The sequence below is a fragment of the Lissotriton vulgaris genome, chromosome 10 (assembly GCF_964263255.1).
Source record: "Lissotriton vulgaris chromosome 10, aLisVul1.2, whole genome shotgun sequence".
Classification (NCBI taxonomy): domain Eukaryota; kingdom Metazoa; phylum Chordata; class Amphibia; order Caudata; family Salamandridae; genus Lissotriton; species Lissotriton vulgaris.
The window spans coordinates 122,084,175-122,107,266 of record NC_141698.1 but is presented as its reverse complement, the minus strand read 5'-3'; the positions used below and the strand labels follow the sequence as shown (position 1 = coordinate 122,107,266).

Sequence of the window (23,092 nt, the reverse complement as noted above, 5' to 3'; positions counted from 1 at the left end):
GCGATCGGTAAAAGGCATTTTGCCATGTACAAAAGACTATGGGGCACATGCATCATTGTAAATTGCATTCGCAAATGGTGAGAATCGCAAAATTCGGCCGTTTGCGAATGCAATTTCAATTTTTGGGATGCTTCACCATTTTTGTCCTTTTTCGCAATTTAAGAAATCGCAAAATTGCGATTTCTTAAATTGCGATTGCATTTAAGGAATCTCAAATTGAGATTCCTTAATTGCAATGCATCAAACTTAAAAAATTTGCGAATTCGCAAATAAGGGGAGCAAATTACTATGAAGTTGACCTTCATGGTAATTTGCGAAAACTCTGAAAAATGCACTAAAGTGCATTTTTCAAAGTTCCATTTTATACACACACATGCCCTTGGGGCATGTGTGTGTGCACGATGTACTTATAGATAGATTTCAGGGGTGCAACAGGGTGTCCTTTGGACACCCCTGCACTCTTGAAATTGCATTCTCAATTTGCGATTCTCTAATGGAGAATCGCAAATTAAGATTGTCTTCACATTCATTCCTATGGGCCTCTAAGCCCATAGGAATGGATGGGGAGGTATTCCTTAATTGCGATTCTCAATTAGAGAATCGCAATTAAGGAATTTTAAGAAATCGCTATTTTTTTAGCAATTTCTTGATGCATTGCAGTTTGCAATTCCTTAATTGCGATTCCTTATTTTTCGCAATTAAGGAATCGCAAAAAGCAGCAATATTGATGCATGTGCCCCACAATGCGATCTGGTAACTTGTTACCAAATTGCATTTTGCTTTTGCAATTTGGTATTAGGAAAGGGCATGTTTAGGGTCTCCTTTCCTAATAAGACATAGCACTGATGTATGAATATTTTGCGACCAGAATGCAGTCGCAAAACATTCATAATTTACTGACTCTGTAGAGGAAGTTGTAACCCATTCGAAACCGGAAGGGGTCCCCAAGGAACCCCTCACCCCTTGTGAATGTGGGTGAAAACATTTTTTAAGAGCACGGGTCACTGCCTAATCTTCAAAATGAAAAGAAAACTTTTTGTAATGCAGCCCGTTTGCCTTTACGGAAACGGGCTGCATTACGAAACATATATATATATTTATTTTAAAAGCAATCACAGACATGGTGGTCTGCTGACCCCAGCAGGCCACCGTCCCTGTGACTGTAGCTATCCCAATGGGCGGCAAATTGCGACCTGCCTCATGAATATTGATGATGGAGGTCTATTTGCAACCCATTGGGAATCGCAAACAGTGTCTGAGACACTGTTGTACATAGCAGCTTGTGATTTCCTAATTGCAAATCCCAAAAATTCACAATTAGGAAATCACAAACGGACTTTTTTGTACATCTGGCCCTTAGTGACAGAGTACCTCTTTGAAATGCTAGCAGCTGTTCTGGAAAAGCCAAAATCGAGTGTCCCTACCATGTTGTAAAATAAGCCCTAGCATGTTTAGTAGTCTATCATTGTGGGCTTAGACAAGCTAGCCCACTTTGAGGGCGTGCTTCAAGGATCACATTTCCTGAGCAGTAACGGGCAGTGGTGTATCATTTATAGTCTTTTTTTCCATCAGAGTGGCTCCTCCCATAACGGATAGCGCCACTTTGTGGAACAAACCTCAATAACTCTTGAGTAAAGCCCTATATTTGACGAATTTGCATTCACCACCTTGGCAGAATATGCAAATCCATGAACATGATAGAAGGAATATTTATCAAGGGACTTCTAAATCAGGCCACAAATCTCCATTGTTCATCCAGGTGTTCCATCAGGATATGTGTGGGCCCAGATTAGTTCCTTTAAATACCATTTTCATTATAATGCCCTTACAATTATATACAAAAAAAGAAAATGTTGATCTGCCAACTTCTACATCTGTTTGCTGTAAAACAACTGCAGTTCACTATCATGTTTCCACATTCTTCTCATCGTCAGATATTTCCAATTCCCTTTTTCATGGATGGTTGTTCCCCATTTGATTAGCTCTATTGAGACCTAGTTCCATTCCAGTACCACTACATGTTCTTTTATATCCAACATTCATAGCAGCAAATATGTCCACCACCTTTGGACAGTTCAATATATTTTGTCCATCTGTAGGTGTCTGGATATTTCTCTGCCCACTTTTACCAATAACAGTCCCCTTTCCATGTAGCTTGGCACACAAGATGCACAATTGGAGAGGGTGCCTCACTTCTTGGCTTGTCCAAAGCTAAGGCTTTCCTCTTTTCAGTTTCTATTGGTTGTGAATACCAGTGTTTTTTTTAATTGTCTTCCAGTGCTTTCAAGTCTTGTAAAAATCAGTAGTTGTCATATTTTAACCTTATTTGACCTATAAAGATTAACAAGGACCTTGTTTTTCTGTTACTTTGTAGAGATACGTTTATTAAGGTTTGCTTTCTCCACTGACATTGAATGATATAGAGCATATATGTACCTCAAATATGTATAGGTTAGAAGTTTAGTGTTTTACTATACCCAATTGCGGAATGTATTAAGACCGAACGGCCAACATACAGCATAATGTATAGCATGTCCTAGTGTGCAGTGCTGCACTGAGTGCTGTGAAATCCAAATACATAGTACATCTGTGATGTTTTGGATGGGGCCCATCTTAGTGTGTCCTGTTTACTGTTGGAGGTTTTGATAGTGATGTGATAAGAGATTCATGATGTTGTGTGCACTGTGGTACCCCACCTCTGCGCTTTAATGAATGTTAGAGCAATGGTCTAACGTGTCCTGGTGGTCCAACACAAGCATGCATTATTTTTACCTTATCCAAGAAAAGCATGCAAGATATTTATTTTATTGAGTGAAAGGCTTTGGCCTATAATGTTTACCTCCTGAGCCTTTCATATTTATTATTGTTGTGTCGGTTGTGGTTGGCTCTGAGCAAGTGGGGCCTTTACCCTGACTTGAGTGTAATTATGAGGACTTGAGGCTTAGTGATTCTGAAACAGGTAATATTTTTCATGTTCATACGCTCTCTAGTCGCTCTAGTCCCTCTGCTTCAATCCCTTCAGACCTATAACCAGTTTCCTCTGGATGGTAAGGCATTGTTTTCATAACTGCAGAACAGAGCTACAATCTGTGTAGTAATAAGTGGCCAATGGCACGCTGGATTGCAGAGCGGCGCACTATCCTTGTATGCTGTTTTCCTAATAAAATTGTATATATTATTTTAATGTTCCATTGTCCTTGGTAATTTATCTCATTAGTTAGAACCCAAAGACAGCAATGATTTTTTAGGTTAAGATTATTCGAAGGAATGGAGGAGTTCAGTATACTTCAAATATAAATGTGAATTTCACTGATAAGATTTGCTAAGCACTCCTTGCAGCTGTCTAGATCCACCCCCTAGTACACATAACAATCTAAGGCTTTTGAGACAAGTCTGAATGTTCTATCTCAACAATTTTTGTCACCTCTCCAAGCAATCCCCATGAATACTGACTCTCCTCATGCAATAGAACTATGAGACATATTGCTTACCGCTTTGTTTTTTTGTTTATTATTCTAGATCTTGGCAGCATTACCCTACGACTGGAGAGGCACTCACCTCCTCATCTGTTCTTGTCTACGTGTCATCTTCATTCCCCTCTTTATTATGTGCATTTACCCAAGTGGAAAACCTGCCTTTGGCCACCCTGCATGGCCTTGTATCTTCTCCCTCCTGATGGGCATCAGCAATGGTTACTTTGGCAGCGTGCCCATGATTCTGGCGGCGGGCAAAGTGAGTCCAGAGCAACGGGAGTTGGCGGGTAAGTGGAACATTATTGATGCTATCTATGACATCTATAATTTGTTTGGATGGTAGATCCAAAACAAATCTATAGGTAAACATTTCAGCTATGGCAGAGTTCTATCTGGGTGTAGGTCTCAACCGTCAAAAGGTTTTTGATGTTTGGTCATTTCCAACTTCACAATTGTCCTCAACTTTATTCTTGTGACTACTTAACTGGCTAATTGATGTTATTCTTTACGTTTCTTTTGTGTACGTAATTTACTAACCAATGTATTAACTTAATAAACATGTTGAAAAATGGATAAACCGAAGCAGCCTAAAGACATGCAGCTGCATTGTGAAGACGCAGTTCAAACAGTTTTTAGGGAGGAAGGTCTGCTGCTCGATGCCAGAATGGATCCACATACCCTGTTGACCACACTTTGCATTCGTTGCATAAAGGAAACTTCCATACTTTGGTACAAATGCCTTAAAATACATGATGATCCACAGAAAGAGTTAAGATGCAATACAGCTTTGAATTCTGGGAAGATGCCTCTCTGTATTTCAGGGATGTTGTAGCTGCCGCGGAAATGCAGGAACATTAATGCAATGGCAGATTTGAACCTATTCTAGATTCATGCAGACTTCATCTTTATCCCTTGGTTCTACATTTAATAAGGACTAGAGCAACCAGAGAAGGGAATAAGATAATTCTTCTGACAGCTGGTGCAGCGGGAGCCCAGGATAAGCCCAGAACAATAATTTAACTACAGATACTCTGCTGAAAGGCTGGAGAGTTCAAATGGTACCTTGCATGAAGATCACCAAGACCATTAAAATAAGGCGTCTGGTTGAACTTTAAAACTAGGCATCCACTAAAAGATTAAGGGGCCTATTACGATGGTGGACCGTAACGGAGCGCGGGACCGCCCGTTGATGCTACGGCGGTCCCGCCATGTACATTAAGATGCGCCGTTTCAATGAATGTGTACACTGGGCTAAGTGCACGTTGGGTTAATTGGCAAGCATGATGGAGAACTGTTGTTTTTGTAGCCACTGTTGTGAATAATTGTATGATACACATCGATTTCACTGTTTAGAACATTCAATTCATTCCATTTCTGACAGGTAAACGTTGACAAATATTTAAAATAAAAAAACAATAAGCAAATGCACAGATAATGGAAAACCTGGAATGCTATTACATTGTTAGGTAATTGATTTGCAATATCCTCATGTTTTGAGAAACCAGTGCAAGTGAAAAAAATTAAAGTCCGCTTGTGTGTTTTTTTTAGGCAACACTATGACGGTTTCCTACATGACTGGACTGACCCTTGGCTCTGCCGTCGCCTACTTTGCCTACAGCCTCACGAGTACGTCTCACAGTACATGTTTCCACACTGAAACCTACAACAGCTCTATCACTACAGGCTACTAGGTCTCGAGCAGGCAATGTGGCTGACCAGTGCGAACATAAGAAGGGGAGGGTACAATGAAGGAGCGGGCGTTTCTCCGTTTGGGGGAAGAGGAGGCCAGATCATCCTCGGTTCCATATTTATCCAGTTTTGTGGCTTTGCAAACATCAGATAACTTGACATTGTTTTTTTCATTGATTGCACTGACTGTACGCTAAGAACCGAAGAACCAGACTGAAGTTTGGAGATCTTGAACCATCCGTGGTCATTTTTGCCATTTATGGGCACTAGAGAATGAAGCCCTCTTACCGTCTTGTCCGCCTGTCTTCATGAAAATGTGTTGTGTGCAGATCACAATCCTTTGCCAATATGAGGCTAAGAGAAAACCAAAAAGGGAGAAGCGGGGAGAGAACCAGAGAGAGGATAAGACAAAGGGATTTCAGAACAAAGTCACTGAATGGTTTTCAGTTATGAAAGCGAGTGAAGGAGAGGGTCAGACTGAGTGGGGAATGAGGCAGAAAGTTTTACAGCTTTTCCAGATGACTGTATTGTAATTTGATCTGGATCTTTGCTTTTCTGATTTCCGGAGCAGAGTGGAGCCAGGTGAGCTTGTTTAAGCCTTGGTCAGGGGCACAGGTTTAGGGGGGTGTCTGGGGTGTTACAACTCACTAATAAATGTATTTCTGAAAAATAGTTGTGCTCAGTCTTACTAACCAAACTACTCTCCTGGCCTTGGTAATCCTGCTTTCTGGATACAATAAAGGGAAATCACAAGTCAACTGCTGTTAATTTCAGTTCATCAGTTAGAAATGGTGTGTTTGGGATCCAGTGATTGCTGTTTGCATCTTTGAACAGATAACAAAACATATAATAAGCTCACAGTAGAGATCATTCAGTGATCACTAGTATAATCAACGAAGGGTATACATGCCTAATTGTATATATTGGCTGCAGCTGATATTTTTATTGAACCAGTAGAATTTTCAGCGGACACATATAGCTGGAACTAGAAAATTCCAATAGGTTGTAATTGGATCTAGCAGGAAACTTTTGCAATTGGTTAAAGGTAAATTCTAGTGAGGGCTGTGCTATTTTCACAGCTTCTAAATCGAGGAGTAAATCAAGAGGTTTTAAGACTGCAGTTCTGAAAATAATTTATATAATTGACTTCATATGCCTTTAGTTGTATAAGATTCCCTATTAAACCTGTTAGGACTCTAATTCACACACACAACCATTGACAATTGATACACGAAACCTTAAACATAAAAAACGGTAGTAAACTACATCCTTGAAATCTCCTTAAACATGGTCAAAGCCTCCAAGCAGAACGGTGACTCCTCTTGTTATTTAAAGTGTGGATATGGTACAGTGTTCAAGTCAACTGGGCAAAACACTACTTGGTCATTTTTTTTCTCTTGCATGGCCTAAGACTCGGCTAAACACATTTTTAGGCAACCGTGATACCTGTCAACAACAGTGTCTTGCATGGCTACCGTCGCAATTTTTCATCATAGAGTTGGCAGGTATAAGAAAAGTTTTTGAAAGACCACCACAATTCTGACTTATAAATGCTTATTCTCACATGCGCACATGCACCTTGGAATATGGCTTATATGTGATTTTGTTATGTGCAATAAACAGACCGAGACTATTTTTGGGAGATTAATATTAAAATGATGAATGTTGGGATCCTACTTTTATACTCAGTTTTACATTAATTTCGTGTTTTTTAATTTGTTTTAACCGTTTCATATTTTTAGGTATTGTGTAGTATATCCTCTTTCATTTTTGGCTATTTTTTATGTTTTTTAACGGCCACTTACAGTTTTATTCAATGTTTTTGTGTTAATCTATTAATTTTTTTCTTAATATTTATGTTTAATCATTATTTTAATGTTATCTTTTTAGCTATAGTGATACCCACTTACTGCTTTCTTTTTTCAGTTTTTGTACTTCCACTTTGTTTGTCAATTAATTTATGTTGCAAACATTTCTTCTCCTGTTTCTTGCAATTGAATTACATCACCTGGGACTAGCTGTCTGACTCACAATAGTGAGCGCAGGTACAGGGAGTGGCCAGATTGGGAACATTTTTGTGTTTTTCGCAGTCTCCAGAGATGCAATTTTCTTACCAGTTTACCAAATATATTGTGATATGTGCTCAAACTTGATCAGCATTTTGAAAACCAAGAAAAGCAAACCAGATACTATTTCGAGAAGTTGGAATTTAAATTCTGACTTGAAGATTTTGCAAAGATAATAAAACTTTCCTTTCATGAGATTTTTCTCACAAAACCTTTTGGAAAATAATTTTCTCACTAACAGTTTGTTTTTGCAGACTTATTTCTTCTAACTTAAACTTCCCCATTTAGAAACTATACTAACTTCCAAATTACAACAGAATGTAGATACTCACAGAGCTTTTGCCATAACCTGATGTACATTACCTTTTAAATTTTCTGTTAATCCAAAGTGATTAATCAATTGAAGTCTTGAATATTGAGTATTGAGTAAAAAAGGGACATGTCTGATTGGACTCTTGCTCTGTCTGCAAACAGCAATCAAAACCAATAAGCGTAAAAACTGCTGAGGGGGACACTGCTGTTTGCTAAGTCATGGAACATGAAGAAATGAACTTTTTAGAAGGATAAATCCTAAAATTACATGCCTAAAAATTGTGTAAGTCAATTTATATTTTTAAAGTCTAAGTAGCTCAATACCTACATGTGCGGAAGTAAATGACTTCCCTGGTAAAAATGAAAATGAATATTGTGAGTTAGATGATGGGCCAGCAGGAATCGCCATGCCTATTTTATCAACCTAGAGAGAAAAAAGAGAAGGCAGAGCAGAAATGGGATACGTAAGCAATTCAATGAAAGTAAGGTACAGGCAGATATGAAAGGGAAAATTAGACACCAACCAGTTAATAATACCTATGGTTCCCCAAAGCTGGAAGTAATATTTTACAAATATTGCTACCTTTGGAGATTGTTGACTGTGTAGCTAACATTCTAGAAGGGTTTTGGGCTTTTCTGGACTTAAAATGCATAAAAAGTGCCTAGATGAAGAGTTCGGAACAATAGGGGTGGTTGAACGGGCAAGCTCTTATTATGTGAACAGTGATTTGATTCTACGACGTCTCCATATCTGTCCTAGATGTAGAGCTCGTAACAATAGGAGTGGTTGAGAATGCAAACTCTTGATTATGTGAACAGTGATCTTATGATGCGCGCACGTCTGTCCAGGTGTGTGAGCACGCACGCACTTTCACAGTGGTTCAACTGTTTTCATTTCCATTTACAGGGAAATAAGCCGGTTGGCTGCAGGATGGGGGTGATACAGGAGTCTGGCAAGTGACCCTGCGGGCAGTATTCTGTTGCCCTTGTCATCTAAACAAGCTAGCTCTAAGGCCTCTCATTGCTGTTTCTTGATTTGCATCTTGATGCTTTTATTTTGTTGCCTAATAAACTTTTTTTGTATATGACTACACAAGTCCATCACGTGTTTTCACTCACTAGTGTCTCAATAAAATGAAAATATAATCAAAAGTAAGCAACTGGGCAACGTAGGGCATGGCTGTTTGTATTCTTAGACTCCATATTGTCTCAAATGTCTGTTTTTAGTAAACAGTTTTCCAGAAATTTCCTGGGGGTAGGCTGATTAGCATGCAGGACGAGTCACCAAAATGCCAGTGGTAAGGGAAGTGGCATTATGCACCCTTTAACACTGAAGCAGCCATAACAGGGCTAAATCCCTTGTCCGAACCAACGCCCTAAACAGCCTTCATTTTGCTGTTGAGGAGCGACTGAAAGGGCATGGAGTGGAAACCCTGAAAGTAAATAGGGATTTTAGTACACCATTCACTTTCTGTTCCAGCTGCTGCCTTTATGGACCACAAGACTATGAGCCTAATTCACGAGATAAACTCAGACCTGAAGTCTAAGTTTAGGCCTGAAAACTACATTCAGACCTGAAGTCGAAGGGCCTAATTCACAAAGGTAAACTTAGACGTGAAATCAAAGTTTACTTTTGTGAATTGGTCCTTAGACTTCAGGTCTAAGTTTACCTTTGTGAATTGGACCCTGTGTGTAGAAAGTGAGTACACTAATCAACCCTTGTATCCTCCTAGCTCGAAAACAAGATCAAAGGACAAATGGAGCTCATCACATATCATACACAGGGGAGGCTCAAACACTCTACCTAATGAGAAAAAAGAACATTGAAAAAGACACTGATCTGAATCTCCGGGACACAAGCCAAATACGAAATAGGCAGGTGCTAACTTCTAGTATATCCCCTCCTACACAAAGGGAAATCGAAACTCTTAAAATACAAGCAAACAAAATGTTGCAGGACATTCTAAATGCAATATAAGTTATGAAGAAAATATTAGAAGTCACAGTAAGTACTCACTCCAAAATCAAGCTCATTCAAGAATCACTGCATGCGGAAGATGGCGGCCGGCTGAGACGCTCGATCGTGAGCTCCGATATGATCCAGAAAGCATTTAACTGAAAACGCTTTCCCGAGACAGAAAGTGACAATTTAAACGATATGAGATGATGCGATAAAGAGAGGCTAATCTGAGAACCCCCCAAAAAACCCGAAAATCTTACTTAGAAAGCTCACCCAGGCAGGCAGCCGGAGGATCGCTCACCTGTGCTGCGAGATCAGTGGTGGCGGCAGCAGCGGCGTCCCGTACTGCATTTTTTTATGGATGCCCCTCTTCCGTTCTCCGGCCTCAGCCGACTAGCCGGTAAGCTGGCTCCAAGGTTATTTTCAGGACACAGTGCATTGAGGCTGGGACCTGCATGACGGGGTGGAGCGGAGTCGCGGTGCAGCAGAGCTTTGGGCCCGTGATCCATTCAACAAACAACAACGGGCTATGGGCGAGAGCGCAAGACGCTGCTCGGAGTTGCAGGAAGACGCTCAGCGGGATCACCTTCTTACCTTCGGGGTAAGAGCGGCAGAGCCAGTGATGCCACTGAGTGTGCTTGTGTGGCGAGTGCATGCGCTGCAAGTACTGCGAAGGTCCTACAATGCAGTAGCGAGGTCTTCAAACTGGGATCTGTGAAAGTGGGGGTGAGCCTCAACTCTCTTGAGAGTCGAGTGAGTCTGCAAGACGAAATATTCTACAGGGAGCAATACATGACATTACAAAAATCGACAGATCCATGCTGGATGAGTGAAAAGGGCTGTAAAACTCTTGTTTCAGTGGAAGCACCGGGAGAAGGGGAGCAGTCACATAATAAACAACAGCAAGGAACAGAAGTGGAGGAAAACGAAATAAAAATTCAAAATAATAAAGACTCTTTATCACAGACTCTGGAGGAAACTGGTAATAACTACACAGCCTTACCTCTGAAAAAAGACAACATTAGCAGAAACAAAAGGGGAAAAGGCCCCCCTCAATTTGTTTACACCACAAGATCAAGATCAAAGAAGACATCAGCAGGAACAGCCCTTTCTTCTGTGTTAGAGAGGCCCGAACAGGGAGGTGCAAGGTCCGCATATTGTCTCAGGAATCAGAACCTATCTAAACAGAACTTACTGCTTACTACAAAAAAGTACATGACCCCGAGAAGCACAAAGAAAAACCTAAAACACCCTCCACTTTTAGAGGAATTAACGGAAAATATAAAAAGCAGAGGTTCTAAGGCGAAATTTAAAGGCCAAAAAATTAAGATTACACCATCTTTGAGATCATACTTTAAGGTGCAACAAGTGATGCAAGTAAGAGGGGGTGGTCAACTTTTAGTGGCTAATGCGGTCAATACGGCAAATACGGCGGACACAGTATCCTCACCAGTGTTGGATCCTGACAGGCAGTATCTTAGTCCAACTTCCGAAGAAGTAGAGGAAATTGCAAGTGAGGAGGCAGTAGAGAGAGTAAATATGCAGTCGACCCTGACCCCGTTTCTGACACAATCAATACAGCCAACACAGACAATCCAGTCACTACAACCAATACAACCATTACAAACAGATAAGAGTACCCCATGCACCCTGAGTACCATGAGTACCTCGCTAACGCAGCAAGCAGAAATAGAGAATGATCAAGAAATTGACCAAGAGACACAAGAGGATGTATCAGGGCAACATAATATGGACCAGTTGGATAAAAATAAGACAGGAGAAATGTTGGAGATGTATATGGATAAAATGATGGACAAAATATTGGGGGAAATGAGAGAAAAATTCTCAATATCGGAAGGAAATCAGAATAAAATCCAAGAAGTCGTTGAAAATCTAGATCAAAAATTAAATGATTTAGGGGTAAGAGTTACAGCTGTCGAAAATGAACTTGGTTCCCTAAGTAAAAAGATAGACATAAACCAAAGAGAAATAAGACATTTAAAAGACAGCGAGAAAGTCATCAAGGAGAAACTAGAATCTTTGGAAAACCAAGGAAGAAGAAATAATCTTACAGTGTTGAATGTTCCTGAAAACTCGGAGGGATCTGATATTAAAGCTTATGTTGTATCTCTCCTAAAAGAATTTCTCCCTTGGACAAAAGATTGCGATTTGGCTGAAGATATTCAACTAGTCCATAGAGACCCATTTAGAAAAAGCAAGGAGAGAAAGGCTCCGAGGAAAATTTTAGTAAATTTCAGAACCTACTCTCTGAAAGAAAAAATTTTGAGTGAGGGATTGAAAAGTGGAACTTTCAACAAAGATAATTGGTCCTTTCGTGTACGATCAGACATCTGTAAAGCCACACAAGACAGGCAATAGGAGCTGGGGCAATTTATGCAGGAGCTGAAAGCTTTGGGAGCGAACGTACAATTGAAATTCCCAGCTGCCTTGAGAATAATGTGGCGAAATAAAATGCACAACATAAGGGAGCCAAAAGAGGTAGAAAACCTCATTCAACAAATAAAAGACCAAATCTAAATTGAAAAACTAAATAAGGAGTAATGCAGTAACTGCAGGAACAAACTTTAATACAATCTTCATAAATTTATAAGAAGAACCTAGGAAACCGGAAAAAAAAGGAAAACATATATATATATGTATAAATATAAAAATGGAGGAACAGCTGTAGCTGGGAAATTAACATAACACAAAAAATAAAAAAATAAAAAATATATCGGGAAGCGACTACGTAATAAAGAATAAATCATCTGGTGATTCGGAGCACGAAAACGGGTGTAATAACACCTGAAAGAAGAAAAAGGGAGGCTTCCTCAGGGTGGGAATTTCAAATCACAGTGTACCACAAAGATGCAAAACTTAAATGTGCATGGGTGGGGAGCAAAATAGGGAAAAAAAAAAATATCCTCAAAATTGGAACATAAAAGGAATAGTACGGGAGTCAAATGGCTGTCTCAATCTCAAACCCATAGTAAGAAATAATAACATAAAATGACAAAAAAAAAATTTATAAAAACTCTAACATGGAATGTTAATGGGCTTAGAACTCCTAAAAGAAGAAGAAGAATTGTGGAATACTTGAAAGAAATAGAAAGTGAAATCATTATTCTCTAAGTAACACATCTCATAATGTCAGAGTGGACTCAATTGGTAAAAAATCTCCATTGGATCGGCTCAAGCATACACACCTCACAAGAATGCAATATAAAGGGGGTGGCAATCTTTATAAAAAAAATCCCTGAATGCTAAAATAGAATCCAAAGTAGTTGATAGCAAAGGAAGATGGGCGGTTGCAAAAATTAGGATTGAGGACTGCATACTCACGATTGCGGGATATTACGGTCCGAATATTGATGACCCAGCGCCTCTTCAAAAACTATATTCTGAACTTCTAACATTTTCAGCTCCGATTATTATAGGAGGAGATTTCAATATTATAGAGGATCCTAAAATAGATAGAATGCCCCCAACAAAACAAAGGAATTTACCAAAAATGAGGGAATGGCTAGGGATCTATAAAAAAGATCTAAACCTGGAAGACATGTGGAAGCTAAAAGGAGAAAAAAATTACCCGTACACTTTTCATAATAAGAAATTAGGCCACAAATCTAGAATAGATTTTTTCTTACTGAATAATTCTCTTTGAGGTAATGTAAAAAGTATCGAACACCTACCTGCACACTTATCAGATCACTCGGCGGTACAGTTAACTTTATCACTTCCACAATCCCTTTTGCCTACCAGATGGACTGTTGATCGATCAATTCTTAGAGATGAACAAAGTGTGGACCAGCTTAAAACAACTTCTTTCCACTACTTTGCAGACAATGCTGTAGGAACTTCCAAAAGAATAACGTGGGATGCCTATAAAGCGGTAATAAGAGGCAATTTGCTTAGCTTGGGAGCACACAAGAATAAAACAAAAAAATTGGATATTAAAAAGATGGAATTAGAAATCAAAGAAGTTGAAGTACAGCTAGAGTGTGGCATAACTCAAGAATTAAGAGAAAATTTAGAAGAGAAGAGTCGTAATTTAAAGGAGAATTCGGTGGACTACTTGGAGAATATAGTTAAAGACAAATGGGAGAACAGCAAACTAGCAAATCATGAATATGGAGAAGGCTGTGGAAAAATGCTAGCCTGGAAAATGAAAACGGATCAGTCTAGAAATAATATATTAAGTATCTATACCCAAGACCAATTATCAACCTGTTCAGATGATGTTTCAATAAGGCAAGAATTCTTAAACTTCTTTACCACAATATATAGAGAAGATACAAATCCATTGGATGAGGATATCAAGAACTACCTTGAGAACGTCCCTCTTCCAAGCTTGACGGAAGAATAAGTGGATTCCCTGAACGCTGAAATTACACCAGAAGAAGTAAGAACTGCTATAAGTAACCTGAAGAGAGGAAAAGCCGTGGGACCTGATGCGCTTCCTAATGAATTCTACATAGCACTAAAAGAAACACTAATTGAACATTTAACAGAAGTAATGAATATGACTTACTTGGATCACAATATGATACCTGATTCATGGAATGACGCAACGATTAGTATTATATTAAAACCAGGAAAAAACCCAAAGAAATGCAAATCTTATAGGCCGATATCACTACTCAACTGTGATTACAAGCTGTTTATGAATGTGATAGCTAAAAGACTATCAAAAGTAATGGCTAAACTGATTAACTTGGATCAAAAGGGTTTGATAAAGGGCAGACAAATTCAGGAAATCACATATGAATTAGTGGCAGCAATCGATGTTGCTGTCTGCGAAAAATTACCCCTAACGATCATTACATATGATGCAGCCAAAGCTTTTGATCGCGTCAATTGGGCCTTTCTAAATAATATCATAGAAAAAAACAATCTAGGGAGAAATTTTGGTCATATGGTGAAAGAAATTTATACGAACCCAAGAGCGAAAATAGCAGTAAACGGGAATCTCACCGATAACATCGAGATTCAGAGGGGCACTAGGCAAGGCTGCCCCTTGTCTCTGCTACTTTTTAATCTGTATATCGAACCCTTGGCCTGCTCTATCAGAAACCAACCACTTATAACACCCTATAAATATCAAAATTGGACAAAGAAAGTTGCACTTTATGCAGATGACCTGATGGTGTTTACTGATAACTACAACCTCTCAAAATCAGCGATTGAGGACGTAATGAATAACTTTGGCAAGGTTTCAGGATACCTGATTAACAATGATAAAACAGAGGCAATGAGCTGGAACACTAATCCAAACTCACCTTTCTTAAAGGACAAAATAAAATATCTAGGCATCACTATAACAAAAGAGCTCGAAAAAATACCACAACTAAACCTAAATATAGTGGTTAAAGAAATGAGAAGACTCCTCAAAATCTGGTCAGGTCTACCGCTAAGTTTTCTAGGCAAATCCAATGCAATAAAAATTTCAATTATTCTCAAATTTACTTATCTTTTCAATAACATTCCGTTAGAGTTTAAAAAAGAAGCCCTAAACAAATACAAGGAGAAATATCCAGTTTTATCTGGTCAGCAAAAAGTACAAGAATTTCATGGAACAAACTTAGGAGAAGAAAGGAACAAGGTGGAATAGCAAGCCCTGGTATATATAAATATTACAGATCTTTTCAATTTAAAAATTTTAAAGCCTTGCTAAAGGAACATTATGCTTACCCAAATTTCTTACAACATCTAACGAAAGGAGAAGATTATTTCCTCTTCAAATTTGGTCACCCAAAATTCTTCAAAAAAGTAAAACTGAAGATTTTAAACAACGCTGTTAAACTCTGGAGCCAGATAAGAAATGCAATAAAGATACCTTACTACAGCAATATGGCCCCAATATGGGACTCTCCTGGCACGCCAGAATGTTTAAAAGATTCACTATCTAGCCCACTTAGACAATTCGGAATTGAAAAATGGGGACAACTTCTGGTTGAAAATGTCTTAATATCTTGGGAACATTTACAAATAATAACAGAAGGAAAAGTTTCAAAGTTTAAATATTATCAGTTGAGTAGTTGGGCCAATACTATCCCAAAAGGAGCAATAGATTCGAGCAACCTAGAAGTAGAAATGATGAAAGAAACTGCAATAAAAAAGGAAGTCTCAAAATGGTATTGGGCTCTAATTGAATCTGGCGAAGAAGATTTAACTATACCGGACAAAATATGGAGAAAAGACCTACCAAACGAAGTCATGGATCTAAACCTAATTTGGAAAAAATCAGTAGAAAAATGTTGGTTATGTGTAAAGCCGGCAGCTCTAAAAAGAAATCATCTTTTTTCTATACATAGAGCATATTGGACACCCAAAAGACTATCAAAATTTAAAGGCACGTCAGTAAAATCATGTCGCAAATGCGGAGAAGAAAAGGTGGATGATATTCACATGTTCTGTTGCTGTACAGCACTCACGCATTACTGGCAAGAGATTGGTAAGACACTAACTGCGGTAATGGCAACGCCTATAACTGTAAGCACACTCTTAATTATTTTTGGGATCCACTTTACCACTTAACCAGGTTTCATTAGGCTAAGTAAACATCAAGAAAGTTTATTATTTGTTCTGATCCTGTTAGCACGAAGAGAAATCTGTATTAATTGGCTAAAAACTGCACCACCAGTCCATGAAAACTGGCTAAATTCTGTAATAAAAACCAGCAGATTAGACAGAAGAGGGAAACAATCTAAAAGATTGATATACTGGGAGATTTGGGAAAATTATATCACCTCTAGATGATACCCTAGAACTCCTCCTTTTCTTTTTTCTTTTTTGATTCCAATGATTAAAGAGGAACAATAATTCCAGGCATGATTGGAAATCTGCCAAGCAGCCTACCGTCTAGATACTCTCAGAAACAGAGGAATTATTGTGCAAGATAAGGGTGTGCTGGAGAAAACTGACTGGTCAAAATCAAGATAGCGGGAAACTCCCCTTGTATCATCGATAGACAATTTGGGGCAGTGTTGGTGTAACGATTGCAAAAAGACCGTCAAACTCCCAAACACCTTCCTATCTGCATAACCGCAATATGAGGATATTAAAAATTTTTTTTTAAAAAAGAATCACTGCATGAACTTCAAGGATAGAGTACATGGTTAGCCGTGCCACTATCAAATAGACATAATCGGCCAGATAAAAATCTTAAATATCTATTGGATGATGAATCCCCTGCCCTACTCCTCTCATATGAGTGTACATCCATCAGTAGAGGTGAGGAAATTAGATCAGTCCTGATCGATGCAAATAGAACTTCCTTGCCTAATAACAGAAAACTCAATCTTAATAACCTAAAACAAGTCCAGTTAAACGCCAGTATTCAAGAGATTAACTCTGGTAACGCAGGGAAACCACTTCTATGCCTACTGCTCAACTGTCGTTCTGCAGTAAAACATGCCTCAGACATTTCTGCCCTCATCATTAGTCAGGCAGTCGATGTGACAATATTAACAGAATCACGGCTAACTGAGTCTTCTTCCCCTTACATGGATCTACTGGTGCCTCCACATTATAACATTGTGAAGCTAGACATACTAAATAGCTTGCATACATCGCTCTGATCTCTCGGTAAGCCATCTACAATCCGACCCTCTTGAATCCTGTGAATACCTTGGTCCCGCTACAAGAACTGTAGATAATCAAAGATGTAACTTGCATGCACTCTATCATCCACCAGGCAATTATGCCCCCTTCATAGACCAGTTAATGGAGATCATCACTTCTATCTCTAACATTCACACTAATGATATATTCATAGGTGACTTTAATTTACACTGGGACGATAATAATGACAAACAGGTCAACGTACTCAAACACTTCTTAGCAGACCTAAACTTACTTAAGCCTGGACACTGCCAACACACTTGAAAGGGTGAACTTTGGACTGGGTGATCTCTAGAGTTAAGGCTACTACAATTCACTCAATTGTTCCTTGCGAGTGGTCGGATCACCATGCCATAACCTTCTATATATCTACCATAAAAAAGAATAAGACCATGCAACCTGTCAAAGTTAAACAGTGGAGTCGGGACACCAAAGACCCTAATATTGAGCAATTAGTAGCACAATATGAGAAGGATCTAAATCCACCTAACAAATTGATGAACGTTAGCGAACTCACAGATCACTACAACGCATCAGTGACGAATATAATCAACTCCACCATGCCGCTAAGACTGTAAAGAATTACAGAGAAAGATAAAAAATCCCTGGTTTGATGGGTCATTAAATAAAGAAAGGCTGAGGCTGAGACTGAGACTAGGAGAAAGAAATGGAGACAATACCCATCATCCCCCCAGCTAAAAACTCTCAGGAAAATTAGAAACGACTACAACAAAAGCATTCTCAGATCCCAAAAAGAATGTTTTAGATCTGAACTGGATAATGCTACAACAGAACACGAAAACTCTTCAAGATGTTAAAACAACAATCCAATAAATTGGCCAAATCTGCTCAGGAATCCACAAAAACTCAACTGAGCTGCGAGGAATTATCAACCTTCGTCACGGACAAAGCCAATTCTCTAGAAAGGGAACTAAGGATGGCAGCTGACAACCTCTCTAGGCCATTATCGTCACAATGATGTTACCATGCACACCGCTCAAGATATGACATAAAATAAAGCGCAATGGTTAGCCTTAAATTATATGACCAGAATACCATTGCCAAAACTCTCTCAGATATCAAACCTAATAACCGCTACAATGACCCTCTCCCCTCAAAAGGCCTGAAAAGAATAAACCACATTGTCGTCTCCATAAGGACAAAAATAATCAATGCCTCACTGTCTCAAGGCACCTTACTAGAATGCCTAAATACAGGTCAAGTCCTCACTATCATTAAAAAACCTACAGGGGACCCGGCAGACCCAAACAACTTTTGCCCAGGGACCAATATTCCATTACTAGCCAAACTACTTGAAAAATGCGTGCAAAAACAACTGAGCCACCACATCACTGATTTCAATCTGTTGGATGACTGCCAATCTGGATTCAGACCAGGCCACAGTATGGAAACAGCAATCTTACATAAGGTGGATGATGCACTACAGGCTCTGGATCACAATGAAACATGTCTACTAGTTCTTCTTGACCTGTCTTCTGCATTTAACATGGTAAATCATGAAAAATTACTAGCCCGGCTTGAAGACAGGATGGGATTATCTGGAAATGTACTGAAATGGTTTAAACCCTTCCTACAAAACAGAACACAAAGATTCTTGATCAACCATGCCCAAATTTGAATGGACTTCCACAAGGATCAACATTATCTCCATCAATATTCAACCTATATGTCGAACCCCTTACAGAAATTCTCTGGCACGCAAACATCTCCGATCACATGTATACAGATGACACTCAGATCTATATCAATATCTTGTCGCTGGAGGAGATCAAGACAATGAATGGGGCCTTAAAAAGGTAATTACATTGGTCAACTAGCAATCACCTGAAATTAAATGCGCAAAAAACGGAATTTCTATTAATAGCCCCTCCAAAAAGCTCAGCAGGTGTGAAGGAATGGACTAAACTGATCATGGCACTAAACTGCACCCCTGACTCTACCAAATCACTAGGAATCACGCTTGGTAAGAACCTAGACATGAAAAGCCACATCAAATCAATGGCGAAAAGTGCCTGTTTTCACCTGAAAAGTGAAACCACTCATTACTACGTCAGACCTCAAATTGGCAGTTCAGTCCTTAGTCATGTCAAGGATTGAATATGGCTGTACAACATTAACAGGTCTACCTAAAATCTACACAGCACCACTACAAGCCTGTCTCAATGCGGCTGCAAGACTCATTACAGGTTCAAGAAAATATGACCACATTTTCCCACACTTGAAGGCATTAAACTGGCATGTATTACCGACAAAGTGCTCCACTAAAAAAACGCCAATGTACCTTATCTCAGAAAATGAAGTTATCCAGTGGAGGCAGACCATCCCGGAGTGCCAGAGATCTTTTGATGGAACCTCCCATCTTTCAGAAGAAGAAAACATATGACAGAGCATATGGCTGAGATACCCGCCACCCCCTCTCAACACAATCCCCAAGGAATGGGAAACCGGAAACGGTTCTGAACTTTTGGAAGACGGGAGGGAGTGACCCTCCCGGCCGTATTTATTAAAATATGAAACAAAATTAAAACATTAAAATAACAGTTTCATATTATGTACAATTTCATTTCCACATTGCGATGTTTGGCTAACCTTAACATATTCTCTAATACAAAGGTTCACCTAGCCGAACTAACATCCTACCAAACATTTAACTTGAAATTGTACATCCTAACGTTTAAGGGCCAACGGCAAGGTCGTAACCGGTGTCAGATCCCTAAACCAGAAATATCCCCCTCACTTGTGAGGGGCGACCGCACAGAGGCGTACCTCACGTGCATCTACCAATTTCCCTTGACTTGACGGGGGCCCCAATAAACTCGACGCCATTTAAAGGTCGTCCGAGGACTCGTGTGAGGTATCTAGAAGGTAGCGTAAACCCCCTCCCAAACCCCACACAACTTACCACATCTGCCGTCGCAGATGTCCTGGCCCCGGGAAATTCCCCAGGAGGGGGCTGTAGCCCCTCCTACCCAGGAAGGGGCCTTGACCGCCTTTCCTTTCCTTTCGGCGGCCCATCCTTAGAAGGGACCGCCTCCCCGTTGAGGGGCCAATGGCCACCTCCCTCGAGCGCTCCCATCCGTAATGGGTGACGCCCACCCATAGGGATCTTCCAATTACTGCTCACCGATCATGACCTTACCGCCCGACCAAAATAAATACGACAATTCTAACTAAATTACTAAATGACTACATTACTAAATGACAGTAATAATTACACTTATTAAAAGCATGATTACTGATCAACACTAGTGCAGAATTACTTTATTTGCAAAACATACTACGCATTGACCATTCTTTATTGCATATTCAAAGTTATCACGATAATCATCACAACCTGCAAGAAATAGAGTTACCACATCAAACTTTTATTCAAAAACCACTTGCTGTCCTCAGGGGCTGGTGGGTGGGTCAAAATTGGCTCTTCGTTCCGTCTCGAGCTCACGTGCAGCGAGGAGGTGCAGCTTCAGAGCACAGGAACAAGAGGATGCTTCCTTGGCTTGCTGCTCCTTTTATCCGTCTTCAGGGCGGGCGTAAACCCGCCCCTGCCTGCCCCAAGGGCGTGGCCGGCCGCGTCAGTGTCTAGGCCAGCCCACTCCAGGGCGGGAAATAGGCGCGCCCCGGCTACGCCGCTACGGGCATACCAGCCGAGACTCGCCTCCCGCCCAAGATGGCTTCCCGGGGGGATCGTGGTACTCCGCCATACGTTCGTTGGGACCGAATGGTCGCCCCTTTCCATATGGCTGAGATACCCGCCACCCCCTCTCAACACAATCCCCAAGGAATGGGAAACCGGAAAGGTTCTGAACTTTTGGAAGACGGGAGGGAGTGACCCTCCCGGCCGTATTTATTAAAATATGAAACAAAATTAAAACATTAAAATAACAGTTTCATATTATGTACAATTTCATTTCCACATTGCGATGTTTGGCTAACCTTAACATATTCTCTAATACAAAGGTTCACCTAGCCGAACTAACATCCTACCAAACATTTAACTTGAAATTGTACATCCTAACGTTTAAGGGCCAACGGCAAGGTCGTAACCGGTGTCAGATCCCTAAACCAGAAATATCCCCCTCACTTGTGAGGGGCGACCGCACAGAGGCGTACCTCACGTGCATCTACCAATTTCCCTTGACTTGACGGGGGCCCCAATAAACTCGACGCCATTTAAAGGTCGTCCGAGGACTCGTGTGAGGTATCTAGAAGGTAGCGTAAACCCCCTCCCAAACCCCACACAACTTACCACATCTGCCGTCGCAGATGTCCTGGCCCCGGGAAATTCCCCAGGAGGGGGCTGTAGCCCCTCCTACCCAGGAAGGGGCCTTGACCGCCTTTTCTTTCCTTTCGGCGGCCCATCCTTAGAAGGGACCGCCTCCCCGTTGAGGGGCCAATGGCCACCTCCCTCGAGCGCTCCCATCCGTAATGGGTGACGCCCACCCATAGGGATCTTCCAATTACTGCTCACCGATCATGACCTTACCGCCACAGGCCGGATAGTTGACCGGCTATCCGGACCCCCCACAGCACTCCTGCCTAAAGGTCATGTCATAAAGTCTTCAGCCAAGCTATCAGGTCTCCTATGAGTAACTCGTTCCCCATCCGGGACAAATGAACACCATCCCCCAAATACATACTGTCCCCTTTAATACAACCATGCGAAACAGAATGCAGTGTACTTGAACGGAACAATCTACTCATTTTATTATTAATTTTCCTTACTGAATGATTCAGAGCAGAAACCGAAATAGCCCCCCGCCACACTTTCCGTGGAATCATATGGGACCATGCAATTGTGCACCCTGGAACTCTTCTCGCTAACCAACTTACAGTGGAAAGCATCCCCTCAAGAAGAAGTCGTCTACCAGTGGTCACCAAATCGTTGCCCCCGAGATGTACTATGACTACAGACGGCGGTGACCTCGTCCGCCCTAACAAACCCTCGAAATATGATTGAAACTGGTCAATACAGAGCCCGCCCTTTCCGTAGAAGGACACACTGTACCCGTATTCCCCAGCCACGTGAATCATGTCACCTGCTTTGAATACGTCCGCAGCACGCCTCACGTATGAGTGGCCCACGACCCACACCTCCTTTTTCACAGCCGGTGATGTCTGACCGCTGGCCCCCCGGTGTCGGGTCGACTGCACAGTTCGCCCCGCCTCGTAGGCTCGTGCAACTGAAAACCAAACAAAAACAAGAAGCGTGAGTACATCATTACAGCTTCACAACATGTGCAACCGCACATACCTCTTATAACAGTTCGAGGACCAACGCCCCACACGTTTTACTTGTTCAACACTCAGACCCCTGGCTGTAGCCTCTGTAGCAGCCCCTATCCGAAACGAATGGGTCCCAAACTCGCCGGGGTTCAAGCCCGCGGCCGAAATCGACATCGCAAGCACCCGCTGAAACTGAAACCTCATCAGTGGGGTGGCGTCAGCGTGTCTCAACAAGGTCCCCCCCCATGATGCCACCCTTTGCGCTAAATATTCCTCTACGCACACCACAGGGCACATGGAAGACCCGGGAATCCTTTGTATGATTATGCAGTCCCCAATCGCACCCTGATCGGTCTTGGACCTGACAAACGAGACAGTCATTGTCTCCCCCCTGACCTGAACGTGCTCTCGGCACAGTCCCCCCATGGCATCCTGCTTGTTCTTCGCCACTAGTTCGCTTACCCGCATAGCCCCATGGAATGCTAGCACAAAAGCGGCTCGGAATAACACTGTTTCATACTGGGATGAACATGTTGCAGGAAGTACAGTCAATAACAGGGCCAACTTATCCAGACCTATCGGGCGCCTTTCATCTACTCTGCGACCCTCAAGGTGTTGCCACCCACGTAGCGCTTTTTGCACAATGAAAGACGCAGTCGGGTCCTGGATCCCATGAGCCCTTGCCATAAAGGAAATGGCGGCCCGATGCCTCTGGGCCGTAGCCA

General features: G+C 41.0%; 1 protein-coding gene across 5 annotated transcripts in view; it reads left to right on the top strand.

Annotated features, from left to right (window-relative positions):
- The window catches only part of SLC29A4 (solute carrier family 29 member 4), a 218,918-nt gene extending 210,278 nt beyond the window's left edge, over positions 1 to 8,640 (top strand). For 3 of the 5 annotated variants that reach the window (XM_086940685.1, XM_086940686.1, XM_086940684.1), the window contains exons 10-11: positions 3,520 to 3,760; positions 5,022 to 6,795. In XM_086940685.1, the coding sequence (XP_086796811.1) occupies positions 3,520 to 3,760; positions 5,022 to 5,164 (384 nt within the window). In that variant the 3' untranslated portion in view covers positions 5,165 to 6,795. Of the gene's footprint in view, positions 1 to 3,519; positions 3,761 to 5,021; positions 6,796 to 8,447 lie in introns of those variants that run through there. The other 2 variants (XM_086940687.1, XM_086940688.1) reach the window with 2 other exon arrangements.
- Positions 8,641 to 23,092: the final 14,452 nt, after the last annotated feature.